This window comes from Copadichromis virginalis, linkage group LG3, assembly GCF_057382275.1.
Source record: "Copadichromis virginalis isolate Kocher_CV1m ecotype Utaka linkage group LG3, C_Virginalis_male_GT1.1, whole genome shotgun sequence".
Classification (NCBI taxonomy): domain Eukaryota; kingdom Metazoa; phylum Chordata; class Actinopteri; order Cichliformes; family Cichlidae; genus Copadichromis; species Copadichromis virginalis.
Window position 1 is genome coordinate 21,058,921 of NC_140620.1, and position 19,672 is coordinate 21,078,592.

Here is a 19,672-nt window from a genome sequence, read left to right on the forward strand (position 1 = left end):
TGGTGTTGGCCAGAGGGGCTGATGGCGTGATATGGCAGTCTCACTTCTGTCAGTCTGCCCCAGGGCAGCTGTGGCTACAACTGTAGCTTGCCTCCACCAGTGTGTGAATGAATGAATAGTGGAATTGTAAAGCGCTATGAGGGTGTCGAAAAGCGCTATATAAATACAATCCATTATTATTATTATTAGACAAAGGTTGAACTATTTGGCCAAAATGACAGGTGGTGTGTTTGGAGGAGTAGCACTGCAGCGGCCGTCAAGCATGGTGGTAGCGTCATGCTCTGGGGCTGTTTTTACACTATTGCTACTGGTACATTACACAATGTGGATGCAATTTTTTAACTTGACAACGATCCCAAACACAAACGAAAACTCGATTCAAATGGAAGCACATTCAAAGCACATTAGCTCACATTAGCTAAGCCAGGTCTTTGCGAGGAAACTAACCAATTGAAATAAACTCTACCAATTCTGCCATGATGAATGGTCAGTTATCCAGCCTGAATTATGCCAGAAGCTTGTTGATGGATACCAAAAGTGTTTGGTTGAGGTCAAACCTTCTGAGACATTTAACCAAATACTAGTGAGGATGTAAGTATATATTTAAGTCTTTATGCATAGTTTTCGACCCTGTGTGAATTAGAGAAAATTCCAAATAAATTCAAACTTGAGCACCCAGCTCTTATTTTTTAAAGTAATTAAAGATGTATGCTATACCATCATTCCACCATCGAAAAAGGCCAGTTCCAATAACTTATTTAAAAAAACCAAATTACCATGACATTCATGATGAGTGTGTATAAACATCTGACCACAACTGTATGTTTAAATGTGGAATGAATGGGTGGTGTCTGTAACACTAATATTAGTGCACATCTTTTCATTTTTCTAAGCCCGTCAGCTTTTCAAAGCCTCTGAATGTATTGCAGGAAATATTCATTAAAGCTGAAAAGACTGGAGTTCAAGCTGAACAGTTTCAGAGCCAAAAAGTAGAAGTAATGAAATTCTGGAAAAACACAGACTGGTTACCACACGCTTTATTTTTCCATCCTTTAGCAGAAATAGTACAAGTATAAAGGAGATGGATAAAAGCAGCATGTCTCTTGTCTCTGCGAACACTGTCACATTAGGTCAGCACTCGGTTGGTCAGTCAGTCCATCAAAGTCACCGTGGAAACCACCTGAGAAGACAACCAGAGTAAACTGTGACTGCTGTTCTTTCTGTCACAGACCTTGGCTCCTTTTCACAAATCATATCCCAGTTCTTCTGTTGGAATCATCTGTGTTTGAGGATGACCTCTGCCCTGATGCTGGACTGTCAGGTGACGTACAGTGGTGTGAAAAAGTGTTTGCCCCCTTCCTAATTTCCTATTTTTTGTGTATTTGTCACTCTTAAGTGTTTCAGATCATCAAAAAATTTAAATATTAGACAAAGATAACATGGCCCTGTATGAAAAAGTATTTGTAATTAAATAGAAATTTTCTAACAAACTGAAGCAAGCTAAGAGATCTCAAAAAGCAAAACAACATACCACAATCCAAAGAAACGGCTGATAAACAAAGTAGGTGACATCTCTCAGTCTGGAAAGGGTTAGAAGGCCATTTGTAAGGTTTTGGGACTTCAGTGAACCACGGTGAGAGCCATTATCCACATATGGACAAAACCTCGAACAGTGATGAACTTTCACAGGCCAGCCTACCAAAATTACTGCAAGAGTGCATCAGCAACTCATCCAGGAGGTCACAAAAGAACGATTCTTGACCTCAAGCTGAGATCACGAACAGATGGCCGTATATTCTCACTTGGGTTCTGCAGGAGGACAATCATCCAAAGCACAACAGCAAGTCCACCTCAATGGCTTAAGAAAAACAAAATGAAAACTTTGGAGTGGCCAAAGTCAAATTCCTGACCTGAATCTGATTGAGATGCTGTAGCATGACCTCAAAAAGGTGGTTTAGGCTTGAAAATCCTCCAATGTGGCTAAATTACAACAATTCTGCAAAAATGAGCGGGCCGAAATTCATTCACAGCACTGTACAAGACAGACTGCCATTTATGGTAAACGCTTCGTTTCAGCTGTTGTTGCTAAGTTTGGCCCGACCAGTTATAAGGTTTAAGGGAGCGATCACTTTTTCACACAGGGCCATGTAGGTTTTTTCCTCTTAAAATTTTAAATTTAAATTCTTTTGATGATCTGAAACATTTAAGTGTGACAAATCTACAAAGGAAATAGCAAATCAGGAAGGGGGGAAACACCTTTTTGAACCACTGTATAAACTAGGACATTTTATTCACTCAACAGCTTATCAGGCAAAGTTGGAAATACAAACCCATCAGTTTAGGTGGGCAGAAAACTTAACTCCAGTAAAAATTGCTAACATATCTGTAATGTCTCTTTCCACCTCCACCAGTGAGGTTTCCTCAGGCATTTTTCCTCTTTCTGAATTTCTTACTTAAACTTCACTGTTCTCTTCAGCAATCACCACATAACATATATGATGGTAAATCACAAAAGCCGATTGTACCTTACCTAATAAGTCCAGGACACGCTGATGAAGGCTGGAGCTTCAGGTTCATATGTCAAACTGGCAGATCTGCGTACCCGAGCAGGTGTGTTACACGTCTGGAAGTTAAAGACAAAGTCCAGGCTTTACAAAACCAAGAGTGATCCATTCATTTAGGACTGAAGCCACTGACAGCAAACATTTCATCTTTTGTGTCAAAACCCTCCAATTATAACATTTTTATTGAATCTGATGATAGTAGTCTCTGAAAGTCGATCAGCATCTATTATATATGGGTCGATTCATCTTTTAAAAATGATGAATTCCGGTGATAACAATGAACAGCATCAGAAACAGCATTTTCAAAAGCTGAAGAACCTTTTAACCCTTTAAGACCTATCATAGAACCAAGGCCGCCAAAGCTTACTTTATATTTTTACATGCTGTAGTGCCATTTTTGGGAGCATTTCAAGTTGCTATACATCAATACAACTGTTATAGCCCAAATTTTAATAATATTTATGCATTAAATCCATATTAACCACATAAATTGCAAAAAAGTGCAATAAACTACAGAAAAATTGAACATCGTTTTTGTTTTGTTTTTTTACATATATTTCTACTTGGAGAAATTTAAGAGGTTTATCCCTCAAAACTTTAAATACAAAAAAGTTGCAAAAATAGTTTACAACCACAGGAAATTTAATTTGAGTGTCTTCATAGTTTTATTTTTGAGATACACCAATTTTTATATACTGCAGAAAAATTGAAAAACAATCCTATAATGCAAATTTGCAAAGAAAACAGCATGTGCATCAAAATAAACTATTTAAAGCAGCGCAATTTGAGTTCTAAGCATCACAGAAACTATTCAGAAAAGCATAAAGTCAAACATGACTTTTAAAAACACCAGTATAGGCTTTTAAGGCCTACAAGTAAAAAACTACATTTTCCGCGAAAATGACGTCACTTCCGGTTTCGGGCAGGTAATGGCGGACATGCGATTGTTCGCGCTGACGTCTATTTCAATGTAGGAAGTGTTACGAACAGCTGATCGGATTGGCAAAGTGTGTTTCTGGAATATTACATTTTTGTTCCTGCAAGCACTTTTTATGCAATTTTTGCAAAGCTATATGTGGAAGGAAACCGTGACCTAGCACAAGCTGATGGCATAAGATGTAAGTACAACCCCTCCGGTTTCATATGCGAAACAAAATTATTGTGCTAGCTTACATGGTTCCGGTTCTACAGGGATTTAAGAATAGTTACGCAAAACGGAGCGTTGCTGCTCCGACCGCCTTTAAAGGGTTAATGCTTGATGCACTGCACCCATATCTAACAGCTCGGGCAAATTAGGAAAAAAATCTATGGTGTCATGGACAAGAAAGTCTACCACAACATTTTAGTGCATTATGGAGTCTCTTCTGGACCGGAGCTGATTAGTCGTGGGTTCATATTAGAGCTGGGCGATAGAACGATAACGATATGTATCGCGATATAACTTTTACTCGATAGAGAAATTAAGCTATCGCGATAGACCTCGCCGCTCTTGTCCTCTTAAAAAAAAATAAATACAAAAAAAAAAAAATAAAGGTCAGCCAATCCAAATTAAGTAGCGCAGAGCCGAACCAATCACAGCCGCAGCGTCACGTCGCGTGACTTGTTACGTACAGCACAAGTGCCAAGCCGCACGTGTGTTTGTTTGGGAAGCAGCCAGCGGGTAATGGAGCCAGCGCGTAATGGAGGAAATGAGTGTGCCGACTAGAAAAATCAACCGAGCGTGACCGAAGAGAAAACAGATGATGGTTCCAATGCCGGAGAGATTGTCGAACGGAAGAGCCAAAGAAGTTCCGTAGGGTGAAGGTATTTCGGCTATTTCAAGTCTGACAAAAAACAGAGTAGCGTGCACTGTAAATTGTGCCGAAAGCAAGTCTGGAAATACAATAAACTGGTGCATGCGTCACACTGTGCGCCACGTTATTGTTTCAGTGAAATGAATTTCTACAATACTGTTACTGTTAATTCTACTCTGCAGTGTTTAAATGCTTACATATACACAGTTACTGTCCGTCCACACATACGACTCGGGTCTGCTTCTATGCCCCAGCTTTGTTTACTTTTTCCCACCGAGGCTTCTAGACTTCTGATTGGCCAACATTTCTGCACGGTTAGGAATCTAGCACCACCTGCTGCTTTGGCATGTTCATAGCAGCGTTTTCCTTCATTTCTCCCTTTATGTGTGGACGGGATTATTTTTTAAAACGAAAACGGAAAATCTCCGTTTTCAAAAATACCCGTGTACGTGTGGATGTAGCCTCAGTCTCTGACTGGAAGCGCTAATTCGTCATTCGGCTTTTGTCAGACTAAAGTAACTGTTAAAACTGTTTGAAAAGCTCAGCTATACAACAAGGAGAGATTGAGAATTTCCTTTTAGTTCTCAGTTTATTTGATATTGACAAAAGTTAGTCAGTTTTGTCTGTTCTTCTGTAAAACAAACTAAGATTTATTTTTAGAATTAACATTTTGTTTCTAAGTGGAATTGACAATTTAGTCTGTTTTGTTTGTTCTATTTTGAAACTTAAACGCTTTAGCGGCTGCCTTTTGTGTAGTTTGCAATATTTGCCTTTATTTATCTGAAAAAGTCTCATGTTCCTTAAGTACATCTACCCTGTTGAACTTATTATGGGAAATAAATATTTAAATAAAAACAAGCTGCTGATTATTTCACATTTTACTTGTGAGCAACGGCACATTTAAATCTTACAAATAGTTATTTGGCTTATATCGTGATAGATATCGTTATCGCCTGAAATGAAAAAAACATATCGTGATTAGAGATGGCACGATACCACTTTTTTATGTCCGATACCGATATCATAAATTTGGATATCTGCCGATACCGATATGAATCCGATATAGTGTTTTTTAATCAACAAAACTGTTTTTAAATATCTTGCTGCATTTTGTATAAGTTCATACTCAAGTTTAAAACAACAACTACACTAAAGCTATTCTGTTATACCTGTATGCAAAAAAAAATATTTCATAGTTCAGCAATACTGATCAATCTAATAAACTTAAACCTACACCATCCTCGCTATTCTGGTATTTTAAAGAGTACTTAGCATAAATATTAAGCAACCTAACTAATAGGGTTCCAACTCCCAGCAACAACAAAAATAAATAAATAAAAAATAGGGAACCACCCCCCACGCTCCACCTCATGATGCTTAATCGACGTAATCAACCTTAATTTGATGCAGTGTGAAAAAAAATGCACAGAAATCAATTATTTTTCAAGAAATATTAAATAGATTCAACATCTTTCTTCAACAGAATTGCAGACTGCACAGATGGTACCTTCCCAAAGGAAAAAGTACTATAGCTTACTAGGGTATATATATTAGACTTAATAGTTACTATATACAATAATGGACTTTATTCATTTTGCATCAAATTAAAACTTTGGGTGTCAGATAATTATTTATTAAAAGCTAGACATTTTAAATGAGAATAAGAAAGAAAAGTATGTCTTTGTGCCCCCTTTTCCCTGTTAATGCCCTATCGGCCCCCCTGGCTAAACTTTGCTAGATCCGCCCCTGCACAGTTACCAGCCGTCAGCTACGTAGAAAAAGATCCTGGAGTAGAAAGTAATATTAAATACATTCTAACAACAGCTGATCAAGCTTAAACGTGCCGCTGTTGTTCAGCCGCTGGTTTCCTCTTTCTGGTGCAAAGTGGGCCAAAAGCAAACTAGAGACACGGACTCGCGACAGAAAAGCCGATCAGCTGATCGTTAAGCAGTTTCATGATTGAAGTAGCAGCAAGAAGAGGCAGTCGTTTGTTAAGCTTAACGCAGGAATGCTTTACAAACATTCAGAGATGGACTTACACACTTGCTTTACTTCTCTCGGGATAACTTTGTCGGAGATGAAATGCCGGGTTGCTAGCGAAGCTCCAAATGCTATCCAGACCACCGACAGGTCCCGCATGCCACAGCCGCTCTATCACGTGATGCATACTGCTCCGACGTGCTAACGTTCTGAGGTGAGTTACGGCGTGTTGCAAGTTTTGTGAGGTGCTTTCGTGATATTTAATGGATCGGATTACATTTTTTATTTTTCTCCGATATCCGATCCAGTAATTTTGGTCAGTATCGGACCGATACCGATACGTAATATCGGATCGGTCCATCTCTAATCGTGATATGAAAAAATCTCATATCGCCCAGCTCTAGTTCATATACCAACAAGACATTGACCCCAATCATAAGTCAAAGCTGTGCAGACACTATTTGACCAAGAAAAAAGAATGTGAAGTTCTGGACCTGATGAAATGGCGAAGCGAAAGGTCAGACTTCAGTTCTGTTGAGCAGATTTGAGATTTAATGTATTCAAAGACAGCTCATTTTATGCAAACCAATTCTCTGTGGACATCTAGAAGCTATTTGGACATCAATAGCAAAAGACACTATGGATAAGGAACAGTAAATAATGCGCTTCAGTGCTTGAACATTTGCACACTGAAGAGAAATGTCTATGTGCAGAGCAATGTCTCATGAAATCAGAAAAGATGGCCAGATTTGGTATATCTTTCTATGAACATTTGCGTACCGGGATGCAGTTGTTCCCCTGTTTGGGACACAGGTGGAGTTGGCAGTGAAGGAAGATGTCACTAGAGCCCCCAGTGAACCGGAACATGTTGAAGGAGAAGTAAGTGGAGGTTGCCAGTCCGTTTTCCTCCACCTGCACCGTCGGGTCAGCAGGGTTTGCACAGCTGTTCATAAGCAGGAAAATAAACTTTGTTCAGGAGTCCATGAGAGTGATCAAAAGGAGTTGAATTAATCTCTGAGCAGCAGCGAGCAACCACCACCTCTGAGTTTCTCTCACCCGTTAATGATCAGATCATGTCTTGGACTGCTGGTGGGTGATGCCTTGTCAGTTGCCCAGCAGGAGTCGGTCACCACACTGACCATGCTTCCATCCAAGCCATCGGTCTTCAACACCATCCAGATTTTCTCGTTCAACTGCAATTCACTGTTCCACTCCACAAGTTGTGTGCGGCCGGCATCAGTGTAGGCCTTGATAGTCAGAGTGTAATTCCAAGCTCCAGATGTGATGCACTGTGCAACGGACCTGCAGAATGCACACATTTACACTGTTGTTAACAACAATCCCAACTAGGGCTGCTCAATTAATCGAATTTTAATCACGATTACGATCTGGGCTTTCAACGATCATTAAAAATGACTGAGCCGATTATTAGCCCCTCCCTCATTTACCCTTAAAGGCCGGTCCGTGAAAATATTGTCGGGCATAAACCGGTCCGTGGCGCAAAAAAGGGTGGAGACCGCTGATTAAGAGGACCCGAGGGAAGCTCGGAAAGCTAAGCAGAAGTTATTTGGAGAGGAGAGTGACTGCCGTTGGTTGAAAAGAGAGGTTAAAAAAAACTTCAGTGGTATTGCACACTATTTTATATTATTTTTTAAAGTCATTGTTTACCCTTTAAATCCGGTCAGAGCAGCACGCTCCGTTTTGTGTAACTATTTTTAAATCCCTGAAGAACCCTGAGCCGTGTAAGCTAGCGCAATAAGTTTTTTTTGCATATGAAACCAGAGGAGTTGTACTTACATCTTATTCCATCAGCTTGTCCTCGGTCACGGTTTCCTTCCACATAAAGCTTTGCAGGAACAAAAACATAATATTCCAGAAACACGCTTTGTCGATCCGATCAGCTGTTCGTAACACTTCCCACAGTGAAACAGACGTCAGCGGGAACTATCGCATGTCCGCCATTTCCTGCCCGAAACCGGAAATGACGTCATTTTCGCGGAAAATGTAGTTTTTTACTTGTAGGGCTTAAAAGCCTATACTGGTCATGTTTGACTTTTCTGAATAGTTTCTGGGATGCTTAGAACTCGAATTGCACTGCTGGAAATAGTTTATTTTGATGCACATGCTAGGATTGTTTTTTCGTTTTTCCTGCAGTATATAAAAATTGGTGTATCTCCAAAATAAAACTATGAAGACACTCAAAATAAATTTCCTGTTGTTGTAAACTATTTTTTGCAACTTTTTTGTATTTAAAGTTTTGAGGGATAAACCTCTTAAATTTCTCCAAGTAGAAATATATGTAAAAAAAACAAAAATGATTTTCAATTTTTTTTTGTAGTTTATTGCACTTTTTTGCAATTAATGTAGTTACTATGGACTTAATGCATACATATTATTAAAATATGGGCTATAATAGTTGTATAGCAACTTGAAATGCTCCCACAAATGGCACTACAACATGTAAAAAAATAATATAAGCTCTGGCGGACTTGGTTCTATAGTAGGTCGTAAGGGTTAAATAAATATCGTCAAATAATCGAGATCTCAATTTCAGTGAAAATAATCGTGATTATCATTTTTGCCATAATCGAGCAGCCCTAATCCCAACATCTTAAAATACTTGCACTGTTAGCAATGCCCACATTTTAACAAATATTCAAACAATACCTAGCAGCCACTACAAACCAGTCTCTGATTCTGAAGGTTGCAGTGTTGATGTTCGGCTGACTGTAAACACAGGAGAAGTCGATCTGGACTTGGTCTTTGCGAGTGATGACGTCAGAGTAATTCTGGCTCCTGATGGTGTTCTTATAGATGATGTAGCTGTTGTTGGTCTGCAGGGTCACATAATCAGATACTAAGCAAGTTCTTCATTGTTTCATCTTTAACATCTGATACTGTTTAAGATGTTGACTGACTGGTATAAACTTCAGATGACCAAAAATTTTAGAATTCACAGAGATCAAAGCTTAAACAGCAGGAGATGAAACCCACCGTGACCACCGTCCCACATCTGTTGCTGCTGTTGAAGCTGAAGGTCACCATGTGGGTGAGCTTGTCCACCCGACCCCTGCAGGTCGGGTCGTTGAGCTGTAAAGCAGAGTAATTGATGTCTTTGTCCTCCAGGAGACAACCGACCAGAGTTAGTGAAGCAGAGTTCTCCTTGCAGACCGTTGCATCACCTGAACGTCACAATATCAGTCAGAAAAATCACAGTTAGAAGCTTTCCTACATTATTCAGCCCTGTTGTCATGGTGATGTCACAGCTGTCGTACCCAAAGAGTTGTTTGCTTGGTACTTGGAGGCAAAAATGGCCCGACAAAAGCAGCGAGTGTCACCACTGACCGTCTTCTCACCACAGAACTCGTGATCGCTGCAGGTCCTGTCCTGACAGAAGGCCTCAGAGGCTACAGAGGAACACACTCATCTATTATCCTGAAAACATGGGAGCTCTAAAAATCCACAGTTCAGTTCTTTAACAAAGGAGAGCTTATTAATAGGGGTGGGTTTTGATTAGTGATTTATCGATTAAAATCGATTCTAGCTTGGATAACGTGATATCGATTCATTAAAATCCTGAATCGATTTTTTAATCTAAATTTATTTTGCCCAAAAAGCCAGAATCTCAGGTTAAACCTCACAAAATTTCAACAACCACCAAACAGCTAAAACAGTAAATGAGAGCAGGTACACGGATTCTGCACAAAGACGTAAACACAAAGCGCGGACCCGCGGATCAGGATCAGGATCAGTGAGATGTTGCCTTTCTCACCCGACGGCACGGACTGGGGCTGAAAGCCGACAGCTCGCTGATTCTGATGTTTCGGCGGGTCCACGCTTTTTTGCGCTAGATTCCGAAGCTGCAGGTTTCTCTCTCCAACCAAAATTCACTGAACCAGCAGCAAAAGAAGCAGCAAACTACGCTTCACATTTGATAAACATCGACGTGAATTCCCTCTTACTTTTGCTGTTTTGCTTCCACCACGATACAATCACACTTCATGCACAGCTCTCTCTCTCTCTCTCTCTCTCTCTCTCTCTCAGTCTACTTCAAGAACAGTTTTGTTGAGCTAGTTAATAGGTATGCCCTCATTGTCATCTGTTGTGATTTTATTTTGAAAGGATGCTTCCTGTTATGCTGCGGAGTATACGCGAGAGTTCAATAAACAAAGTCACCTTTTGGTGTGAATGTTCCGATAAAAGCCGATGCCCCACGTGTGATTATTCCTCCGTCTAGATAATAAGTATCTTCAATATTTGATAAAGTCTCGCAAGTGTCAGCTTTCTTTTTATAGATATAAAAATATAGAAATGTACCGATGCATGATCTGAATTATAATATTTCTGACTGTCTGAGGCCAAATTTCCCCGATTCAATTCAAATCGAATCAGAATTGAATCGATTCTAGAAATCAGTGACAATCTGACGTCTTATTAAGGTCTTATTAACATCTTACAGCAGCCGGTCTTTGATGTCCAGCCATCCAGAGCGTGGTTGTGTTGACTGCAGGCTCTGGCGTAGGCCTTCAGGAACTGACAGTTGAGTCCGTCCACTGCAGGATATTTACACAAAGTGTCGGTGCAGGCGGTTATGTAGGGCTCTGGGTCGATGTCAGTGTTACAGGAGGAGAAGGGCGCCTCCTTCAGGAGATTACAGCTGTACCACAGATAGAGAAACAAAATTGAAGACAATAAAATAATAATCTGTAATCAGTTGTGTTTATCTTCCATCTATGCTACAGTCACATGTGATGTACCATGTAATTTACAAGACAGATCAACACACATGTTTTTTATTACGTCAAAGGGTAAACAGATCCTGCCTTGTGGATCAGTCTGCTCACCGTTCAGTCACACTGGTGCAGTCGATCGTGCTGTCAGCAGTCTCACTGTACTGCATCTCACAGCTAGGGGGCGACAAACAACAAAGTTCAGGCTCATTCATACAAACAGAATATCTGCAACATCAGCAGCAGCAGTCAGAGGGACTCTGAGCTTGTGATGAGGTCTTACCTGGTGGAGCTGTACTCAGAGAGTCTCAGGTCACTCAGAGAGCTGCTGGAGTTTCCACACAGACCCTCCACAGATGAACCAGCAGGTCCTGCACAGGATCAGGACAGAATGAGTCAGATCAGCATCAATATTCAAACTGGAGGAACACAGCAGCTCAATAAATAACAGCACAGTTTACAGTTTACATTACATGAGTTAAACTTTATTTTCTGTACCTTCTAAGAGGATCTGTGCGGTGTTGCCATCAAAGAAGACAGAGATGTTGAGGTTGGTGAGTTCGGCAGTGACTCCAGTTTGGTCCTTAGAGAGCTGCACACCATGAACCAACTGAGGTGAGCTGCTGAGGGTCAGTGTGGAGTCGTCCAGCTGCATCACAGCAGAGACAAAGTGGTGGAAACACTGAGTGAAACATGTCAAACACACAAACAGGCTGATTTCACAGCAACAACCACTGAGTTCAGCAGCTCTGAAAGAACTGCTTCTAACAGCCCTGAGAAGAACGATGAGAGGAGACACAGCAGAGGATGAGGGAGGACTTTGGATCAGACTCCACTCTGACACATGAACTGTGGCTGTAGGTCGCTTACCTGAACTCTCCCACCTTGTTCCAGGTGAATGTCATGCCCGTCCACACGCAGCGTCACACTGTCCAAAAAGCTCACATCTTTACGACGTCTGTCCCTGAAGTTCCCCAGAACAAGGAAGTCTGGGAGTGACGGAGTCGAGAACAGAGAGTATGCACAGCGATCCTGGATGGAGTTCATATGGCCGTGGACGTCGATGACAGTGGGGCCGGTCACAGTGCAGGTGGAGTCTAACATGGTGTCCAACACACAGCTAACAAAGGCAACCAACCACAAACATCACCATGAGTTGCTGCCAAAGAAGGTTACCCCAGGGGACCCTCTATTTCTTAAGTTATTTCACTGTAGAACCTTTTAGTAACAAAATATGAAGAGAAAATATTTACATGCCGTTGCCTTGACAATGCTCCAATGGACCACAACCAGAGGTCTGGAGGGTTGCAGTCTCAGAACAGGTGACACTGGAGCAGATTTGTGGGTCAGAGTTGACCACAGTACCAGGTTTATACACAGTATCTGGGAAGAGAGGCTTCACTTTAGTTCAACAGTTTTCCAACTGTAAGTGCAAATAAAACAGTAACAATCAAATCTTTCAGAATTACATAATCCCAAAGTCACGGTAGGAGTTTAAGATTCACTAACCTGAGTGTCTGCATCCACTGATATCTATGGTATGATTTTGAGACTTGTAAACAATGTTATTAACCTCTACTTTGTTGATTACGACATCACTGACCTGAGTATAGAACTAAACAGAAACAAACACAGCTAATGTTATAATCACAGAACAGAAAGAACTGACATCAAGCTGAAAACAGACACAAATGTTGGCATTAAATATAAAGTATTTAACATATTACGTCAAAGTGTTATTGTTCATATACACACAGACTCACCGCCACTAAACCAGTGCCATGTGCTTCCAAACTCAGAGCTGCTTCTGTCCCAAAGTTGAATAGGTGTAAGCTAATCTGTAAACAGGTTAACAGGAAAGATTCAGTCACTGTGAAGAAGTTTCATCTGAAAGTGTTTAGAAAAGCTCAGGTTCACAACATTAACATTGGGCCTGTTGAGCTGCATTGCTAAAACATTTTGAATTTCATAATGGAGTGTTTCCATATGCTATAAAAACTACAGTCATCACACATGTTTTTAAATCAGGTGATTATATAACCAATCATCAGACCAATCCTTCTGCTAGCAACAAAAATAGCAGAAAAAGTGATTTTTAAACAAACACGATCATAATCCAACATGTTGTCATATACTGAAGTGGTATCCATGCAAGTCTCTGTTTTCATGGTCTGTATTGTCTTAAAGTGCTTCTGTTTTCAATCTTTAATAGTTGCTTTTGATGTTTAGTTTGTTTGGTTATGATTATGCATTACTTTTACCATTCACATGCGTTGGTCCTGTCTCCTGTCTACGCTTAGATGCCTTTGCATCTTTGGTTTTCCTTCACCCTTCAGGTGAAAACTAGCCTGTACGGCTGCATCTGACATACTCATGTTAATTAGTCTACAATGTCCCTTTAAAAAATAAAAAAAACATTTTTCATTTTATGTTTGTTTTCAGTGTTGATTGAAACTATTCATTTTAGGCACACCCTTCAGGCTTTGTGATGCAGAGCAGGACTCACCTTTGAACTGCTGATCTGCATGGTTATTTGCACACTGCATCTCAAACTGTTCTGAATTGTTTGTGTTTTATTTTTAACCCAACGTTCAAGAACAGACTCTGCTTGAACTATATTAAAAGCTGCTCTCCTTTTGTCAGGTGAGCTCCCCACGATGCAGTCGCCTTCATTCCTAGGGTCGTAAAACTTGTCAAAACACATCACAATGTCTCGTCTTGTGAAGGTCACCTGTAAAAATCAGAGACACAACAAATCAAATAGCAAAATATTTTGTGGGTTTTTCTGTCATGTACAGCTGAACTGTTGGTGCTCAGGTTTCAGTCAGAGCTCTCGCTCTTCTTCAGGAAGCTGCATCAGGTGATGGTTACATACTCAGCATCACTGCAGAGGACATTAATAAGACGCTGATCTCTGAACTCTTCACTCAGTCTGCAAACATCATCTCTGCTACAGGTGGAGATTAAACAGCAACAACACATAAAGCTCTGCTAAAACATCAGGCTTCATCCTACTCACATAGAGCTTCTCGTACTTCTGTCCATAATATGTGATGGGACATGAGCTGATGTCCACCACTGAAGCTTGAGTGACTGACTGTTGCTGAGCACCTGAAGACACAGACACACGTGAGAGGTGTGAGCTGCAGCTTGTTAGCTGTTAGGACAAACAAAGGTTCACATTCACGCGTTTGTAGAAACAAAGTATTCGTACAAGTTGCCAAAATCTTGGAAAAGGAGGGTAGATTACAAGTTAAACTTGGGGAACTTATATGGATGGGTATAGTAGACTTAACTTTTTTATTACTTACTCACTTTACACTCTCATTTGTAATAGCAGAGCATACTCGATGCAGCGATGGACAGCCGGATAGGTCATGATCAGTCTCATAGCTGGTGTAAAACAACTATTCAAATTATTTTGCTAAAGAAATAGGGTTGATGGATATATGGGGACTTATGAAGTCTTATCTATGTTACGGTAGTACATTAACATGTACTCTCACGACAGGCCTAAACACTAAAGTACAGAAAGGTTACTATGTTGTAACTTCAGATATTGCATCGTATAGATCAGCTATGCAGTGTTTGGAAAAGAGAATGAGAGCTGTTTTGATCTGAATATGTTGAGTTGATAACATTCAGAGTGCCAGTGAGGCTAAAACAAAGTAAAACAAAATGTATGAAATACATGACAGGGACTCACAGATAATCAGGGTGAAGCTGAAAAACCAGTAACAGACAGATATGGACAGGGAAAAAACTCCAAATGCAAAGACTGGAGGTCCACTACGAAGCAGGATTCAAGGCAAGGCAAGGCAAGGCAAGTTTATTTGTATAGCACAATTCAACAACAAGGTGATTCAAAGTGCTTTACAGAGACATTAGAAACAAAAAAAAAATAAAAAGCATGATTTAAAATTGATTAAAACAAGCAAATAAACTAACTAACTAATTAACAAATCAAATCAAATCAAATCACTTTTTATTGTCACATCACATGTGCAGGCACACTGGCACAGCACATGCGAGTGAAATTCTTGTGTGCGAGCCCCACAAGCAACAGAGATGTGCAAACACAACAACACAAACGAGCAAAATACAAGAATGGCCAACCTGAAACTAATAAAACAAACAAACAAACAAACAAACAAACAAACAAACAAACAAACAAACAAACAAACAAAACAGTATATAAAATCAAAACAGATAAAAACAGAACAGTAGATAAAATCAGTAGTTAAATGTAAGTTTTGAAATTTAAGCTTAAAAGTGTGGATTCAATCTTATTTACGCTGGGTTTCCTGTCCTGTGAAAGTGTGACTGGGGCATATCATGATGGTAACTAATACTGCAAACCTAACCTGCACTGGGTAAGAGATCAGTCACCTATTCTCCAGAAATGAGCTTGGCCATTTCTGGGAGATCCCTCGGACCTCTGTATGGCGAGCAGTGTTGGTCAAGTTACTTGAAAAAAGTAATCAGTAACTACTGATTACCTCCCCAAAAAATAATGCCGTTACTTTACTGATTACTTATTTTCAAAAGTAATTAATTACTTAGTTACTTAGTTACTTTTTAAAAACACGATTTACAACCTGAAGAGGTGATAAAGTGATAGATCTTTCAGCCCAATTCTACTTTTTCTGCATAATCCATCATACAAAATGTAATCAAATGGAAAAGTCTCTTTTTAAAGCTTGTTTTATTAGTTTTAATCTTTTAACTTTTTGCATCAAGCAAAACTTAAATTATATGCAACATTCTCTGACTTGAATAAATTAGTTTAACATTTAAACCTATTTTCTGCACATTCCAGCACATAAAATAAAATATTATTTTGTGTTTACACTCACTCTTTCAAATAGATGCAAGTAAAACACAGCAGAAAATAAATAAAATCAAAGACTCAGCGGTCCTTTTGCTCTATTTTCACCTGTGAAGCAGGAGTAGGGTAGGCGGATGCTTGCCCTGGTGCAGGTGTGCCGCGGTCAGTTGAAGAATCCGCGAGTTTCTCTGTGAGATTCCCATTATGTGGTAGCTACTCGGTGCTTGCTTGGAAGTTTAGGGGGTTTTTTTCGCTGTAAAAAGAAGTTTTCTTCCCACGCACGATGGACGCTAATGTTTTTGTCACTTTTTATGGAATCAAACTCAAAGTAATGTTTTTGTATTTCTCTGAGTATCAGTTAAGAAAAAAAAAAGATTCTCAACTTTATTTGCTGATTTTCTCCTGGCTGGCTGCAGATATCTTAACACATCTTTTCTGTTTTATAAGCATTAATATATTATTCTAAAAGAGAGCAGATATTTGTATTGGTGACCTTAGTAAAACTGAAAAATGTTTAACAACTGAAGTGCTTGAAGTTTAAACTTTTAGTACTATATATTTCTCTACAGTGCCTTTCTCTTCACACACACACTGCTATTTTTGTATGTAGCGATCCATATTTTCCCCATGGTACAGTTTTATCTTCCTGCATCCAGTAAATATGGAAGCTTGTTTCTGCCACTGAAAAAAATGCTGTCAGTTATCTGCAAGTTACACTTTTGGTTTATTGTCTTTAAATTTCAATTTAGTAACTCAAGTTTAGGATCAGGACTAGGGGTTATAATTTGTCTGAGTCTTATTAGTTCAAAATGCCACGAAAATAACTCAATATTAACAAAAAACAGGACTTGAAATGTTCAGTTATTACGTGAAAAGTTTAAGATGAGTGAGTTAAATTGAATGTGAACAGAAAACAGGAAATAATTTCTTCCACATAGAACCAAAACTATATTTAGTGTGTCTGGACCCTGAAGGACACAAACATGTTAAATGTGAGCAAAATGTTAGTAGAGCTCAGTGTTTTCAATGCAAAAAAGACCATAGCATTGTCAAACGCGCCAAACCTTCCACGAGAAAATCATAGAAACTAAAAGACAAGACAGGGCGTTTGAAAGAGTTCAGGGAGTCGTGTTGAATGTAATTAATGAACCATCAGATTGATGGATGGGCGGATGACAGAGATCTACATCCCTTGAACTCTTTAAAAATGCTTGTTTGTTTGTATGATTGTTTATTCTAAAATAAAGATATGAAAGCAAGGATCCCAGGAAAATCTGTCCATGTTTGTCAGATTATCAGCACTTCAAATGGCCTTCACTGTCCCTCCTCACTTCAGGTCATTTGGTCTTTGTTCCTCAGTCTCTGATTATCAGTTCCTGAATACTAATCACCAAATACTCAAGTCTAGTAAGGATTAGGGATGGGTATCGTTTAGGTTTTATCCGATACCGGTGCCAAATCGGTACTTTTGAAACGGTGCCGGTGCTCAAACGGTGCTCAAACCGGTGCTTAAAGAATGGAGAACACAAAATTGGTCCAAAAACCTCTCATGTTCAGCTGTTTTTTGTAAAAAGACAACAATGTTAACCTTTTCTGCAGCTATGGGGCATGTATGGTATCACTCTTGGCTGGAAGCAGTGCTTAAACAATGGAAAAAACACCAACTTTGTCCAAAAACCTCTTGTACCTTTTTAAGGTAATGTTCTTTCTGTCTGTTATGAACCAAATAGGGCCAGGCAATGACATGAGTGAGGTTTCCCACTTTTTCTTTGGTCATTTTAGCCTTTTTGGCCAGGGTGAAGGGAGTATCTGCCATCAAACAAGAAGACAGCCGCATGTAGCTATGATGATGTTTGCTAGTTCACCTTACATGCATTAATGTAATAACGTGGTTAGCCTACTCAACGTAAACTACACACGAACAACATTAAGCTACTCACGCAGAGAAGAACGGCTGCTGCTGCATCATCATCCTCATCATTTCTGCTACACTGGCAGGGCTAGGGGCCAGGACTCTCCTCTCGGCTGCTGCTGCCATCAAATACGGCGCATTTCTCGGCTTTTAAAAAAACGCTATGCGTCGCCAGGTGTTTCATCAGATTCGAGGTGTTGCCTCCTTTGCACAGTATCACAGTATCAGCTTAAAGCACTTGTTGCTGCTGAGTTTGCATATTTTGCTGTGAAGTACAGCCAGACTTTTGAACGCTTCACCTTGGACATTTTTAATCTGTAGCTCTGCTCTAAAAGAACGTACGTACCTGGACCCGCCTACTATCCTCGGAAACGTAAAATGATTGGCTAGAATCTAAAGTGTATCACAGCTCAGGAAAAAAAAGCACCGAAATAAAGCACCGAAATGTGCGCTGCTTTTTGGTCTGGTTACTACCGTTTATGTCAGAACCGGTGCACCGGTACCCATCCCTAGTAAGGATACTTTTAAAGTAGCTGCGGTGCATGCTTACCTGCCAGTACAATGAATGCAGACAGGAAGAGCAGTGGGCACAGCATGTTGGAGGGAACCAATCGCCTGACAAAGACCTGAAAGAAAAAAAAACACAGTTGGACGTCTGTGATTGGACAGAAAGTAGCACAAACATCAAATGGTAACACTTGGAGTTATTACTGTACATCATCTGTAAGGTTAGGAAAATCCCAGCATGCAGAATGTTTGAAATTATGACTCTGATGATGTCACAGAAACAGACTAACTGAACAATCATCACTGTGCGAGTTAAACATCTCCATGCTCCTTCAGCTGTCAGTGAAATTTGTCTCCTTGCACCAACACTTGGCACATTTCCTCTCTGAATCTAAGTTTATTTTCTCATTAAACACCAAACTTCAAAGAAGAGAAACATAACAATATGAATAAAAGACTGGAGGAATGCGTATCATGAGCAAAAAAAACAACGAAAACCCTGAATTTATCCTTTAAAAGGAGGACTCGGCATTTAAAAGTTCTAAAAGTCAGTGTGCGAGTTTTGCCCACTCCTTCGTCTGTCTGTTATTTATCCTGTTAAAGCCACAGAGATGCCCGTCAGTGACTCTTTATTGTTCTACTCGTGCAGCTCGTCTTACCTTCTGGAGCTCTGTTGGAGGATGAGGAGGGTGGAGGCTGCTGCTAAGGAGGCTGTCTGGTGATGGTGTCTCTGTGAGCCGTCCGTCTCTCTTTATTTGGATCCTTCCTGCTGTCCACACCCAGGTAGAGAGGAGGGCTGGAGGAGCTACCTGATGGGAACCTCCCACTGATGAATCAGCCTCTTACAGAGAGACACCTGAAATAAGCCCCCGAGAGCTTCAGGTGTTTTTTGAAACCTTTCAGCATATAACATTTATGTCTTCTTAAATGGAATAAAATTAGAAATAATTCCTTATGAATTTTGATTGCTGAGATTTTTCTAGTGACCAACATCTTGTCCCGGTCCCGTTCGTAATCTCAGCTTTCTAATCACCACGTGGCTGCAAACACAAGTGCACACGGGCAAGAAAGTCGTCAAGGCCACCAAGATACAGAGACGGCAGAGATGGAGGAGAGTCCCAAGGCTGGAACGTTTGAGGCCAGAGATATCGTATCAAACAAAAATTCCTTTAGTTCACTCCTTGTGCTGAAAGTTTTCGTGTCACCCTCACTGCACCTCATCTTTGGGATGACTGTGTATTCACACTGTTAGAGTCCTGTTAATGCCATCATATTACAACAACTTTAATCTACATCTGCTTCTGCTCAGACGGTACCTTTTTAGGGACCAGGAACCAGTGGGGTAGAGAGGAGGGCTG

At 40.1% G+C, this 19,672-nt stretch overlaps 1 protein-coding gene across 2 annotated transcripts; it reads right to left on the minus strand.

Moving 5' to 3' along the window:
* Positions 1-1,021: 1,021 nt before the first annotated feature.
* On the minus strand, positions 1,022-19,056 carry LOC146713366 (alpha-tectorin-like). 2 transcript variants are annotated; one of them, XM_085447367.1, is made up of 19 exons: positions 18,974-19,056; positions 18,358-18,433; positions 14,087-14,178; positions 13,574-13,798; positions 12,831-12,905; positions 12,577-12,682; positions 12,321-12,450; positions 11,938-12,187; positions 11,566-11,716; positions 11,351-11,438; positions 11,182-11,244; positions 10,795-10,994; positions 9,613-9,744; positions 9,332-9,519; positions 9,023-9,171; positions 7,394-7,639; positions 7,118-7,280; positions 2,531-2,623; positions 1,022-1,180 (listed from the first exon to the last, which is right to left on the minus strand). In XM_085447367.1, the coding sequence occupies exons 2-18, from the start codon at positions 18,401-18,403 to the stop codon at positions 2,531-2,533; spliced, it is 2,397 nt and encodes a 798-aa protein (XP_085303493.1). In that variant the 5' UTR covers positions 18,404-18,433; positions 18,974-19,056; the 3' UTR covers positions 1,022-1,180. The 2 variants fall into 2 exon arrangements, with proteins under 2 accessions (XP_085303493.1, XP_085303501.1); XM_085447375.1 differs by lacking the exon at positions 9,613-9,744.
* Positions 19,057-19,672: the final 616 nt, after the last annotated feature.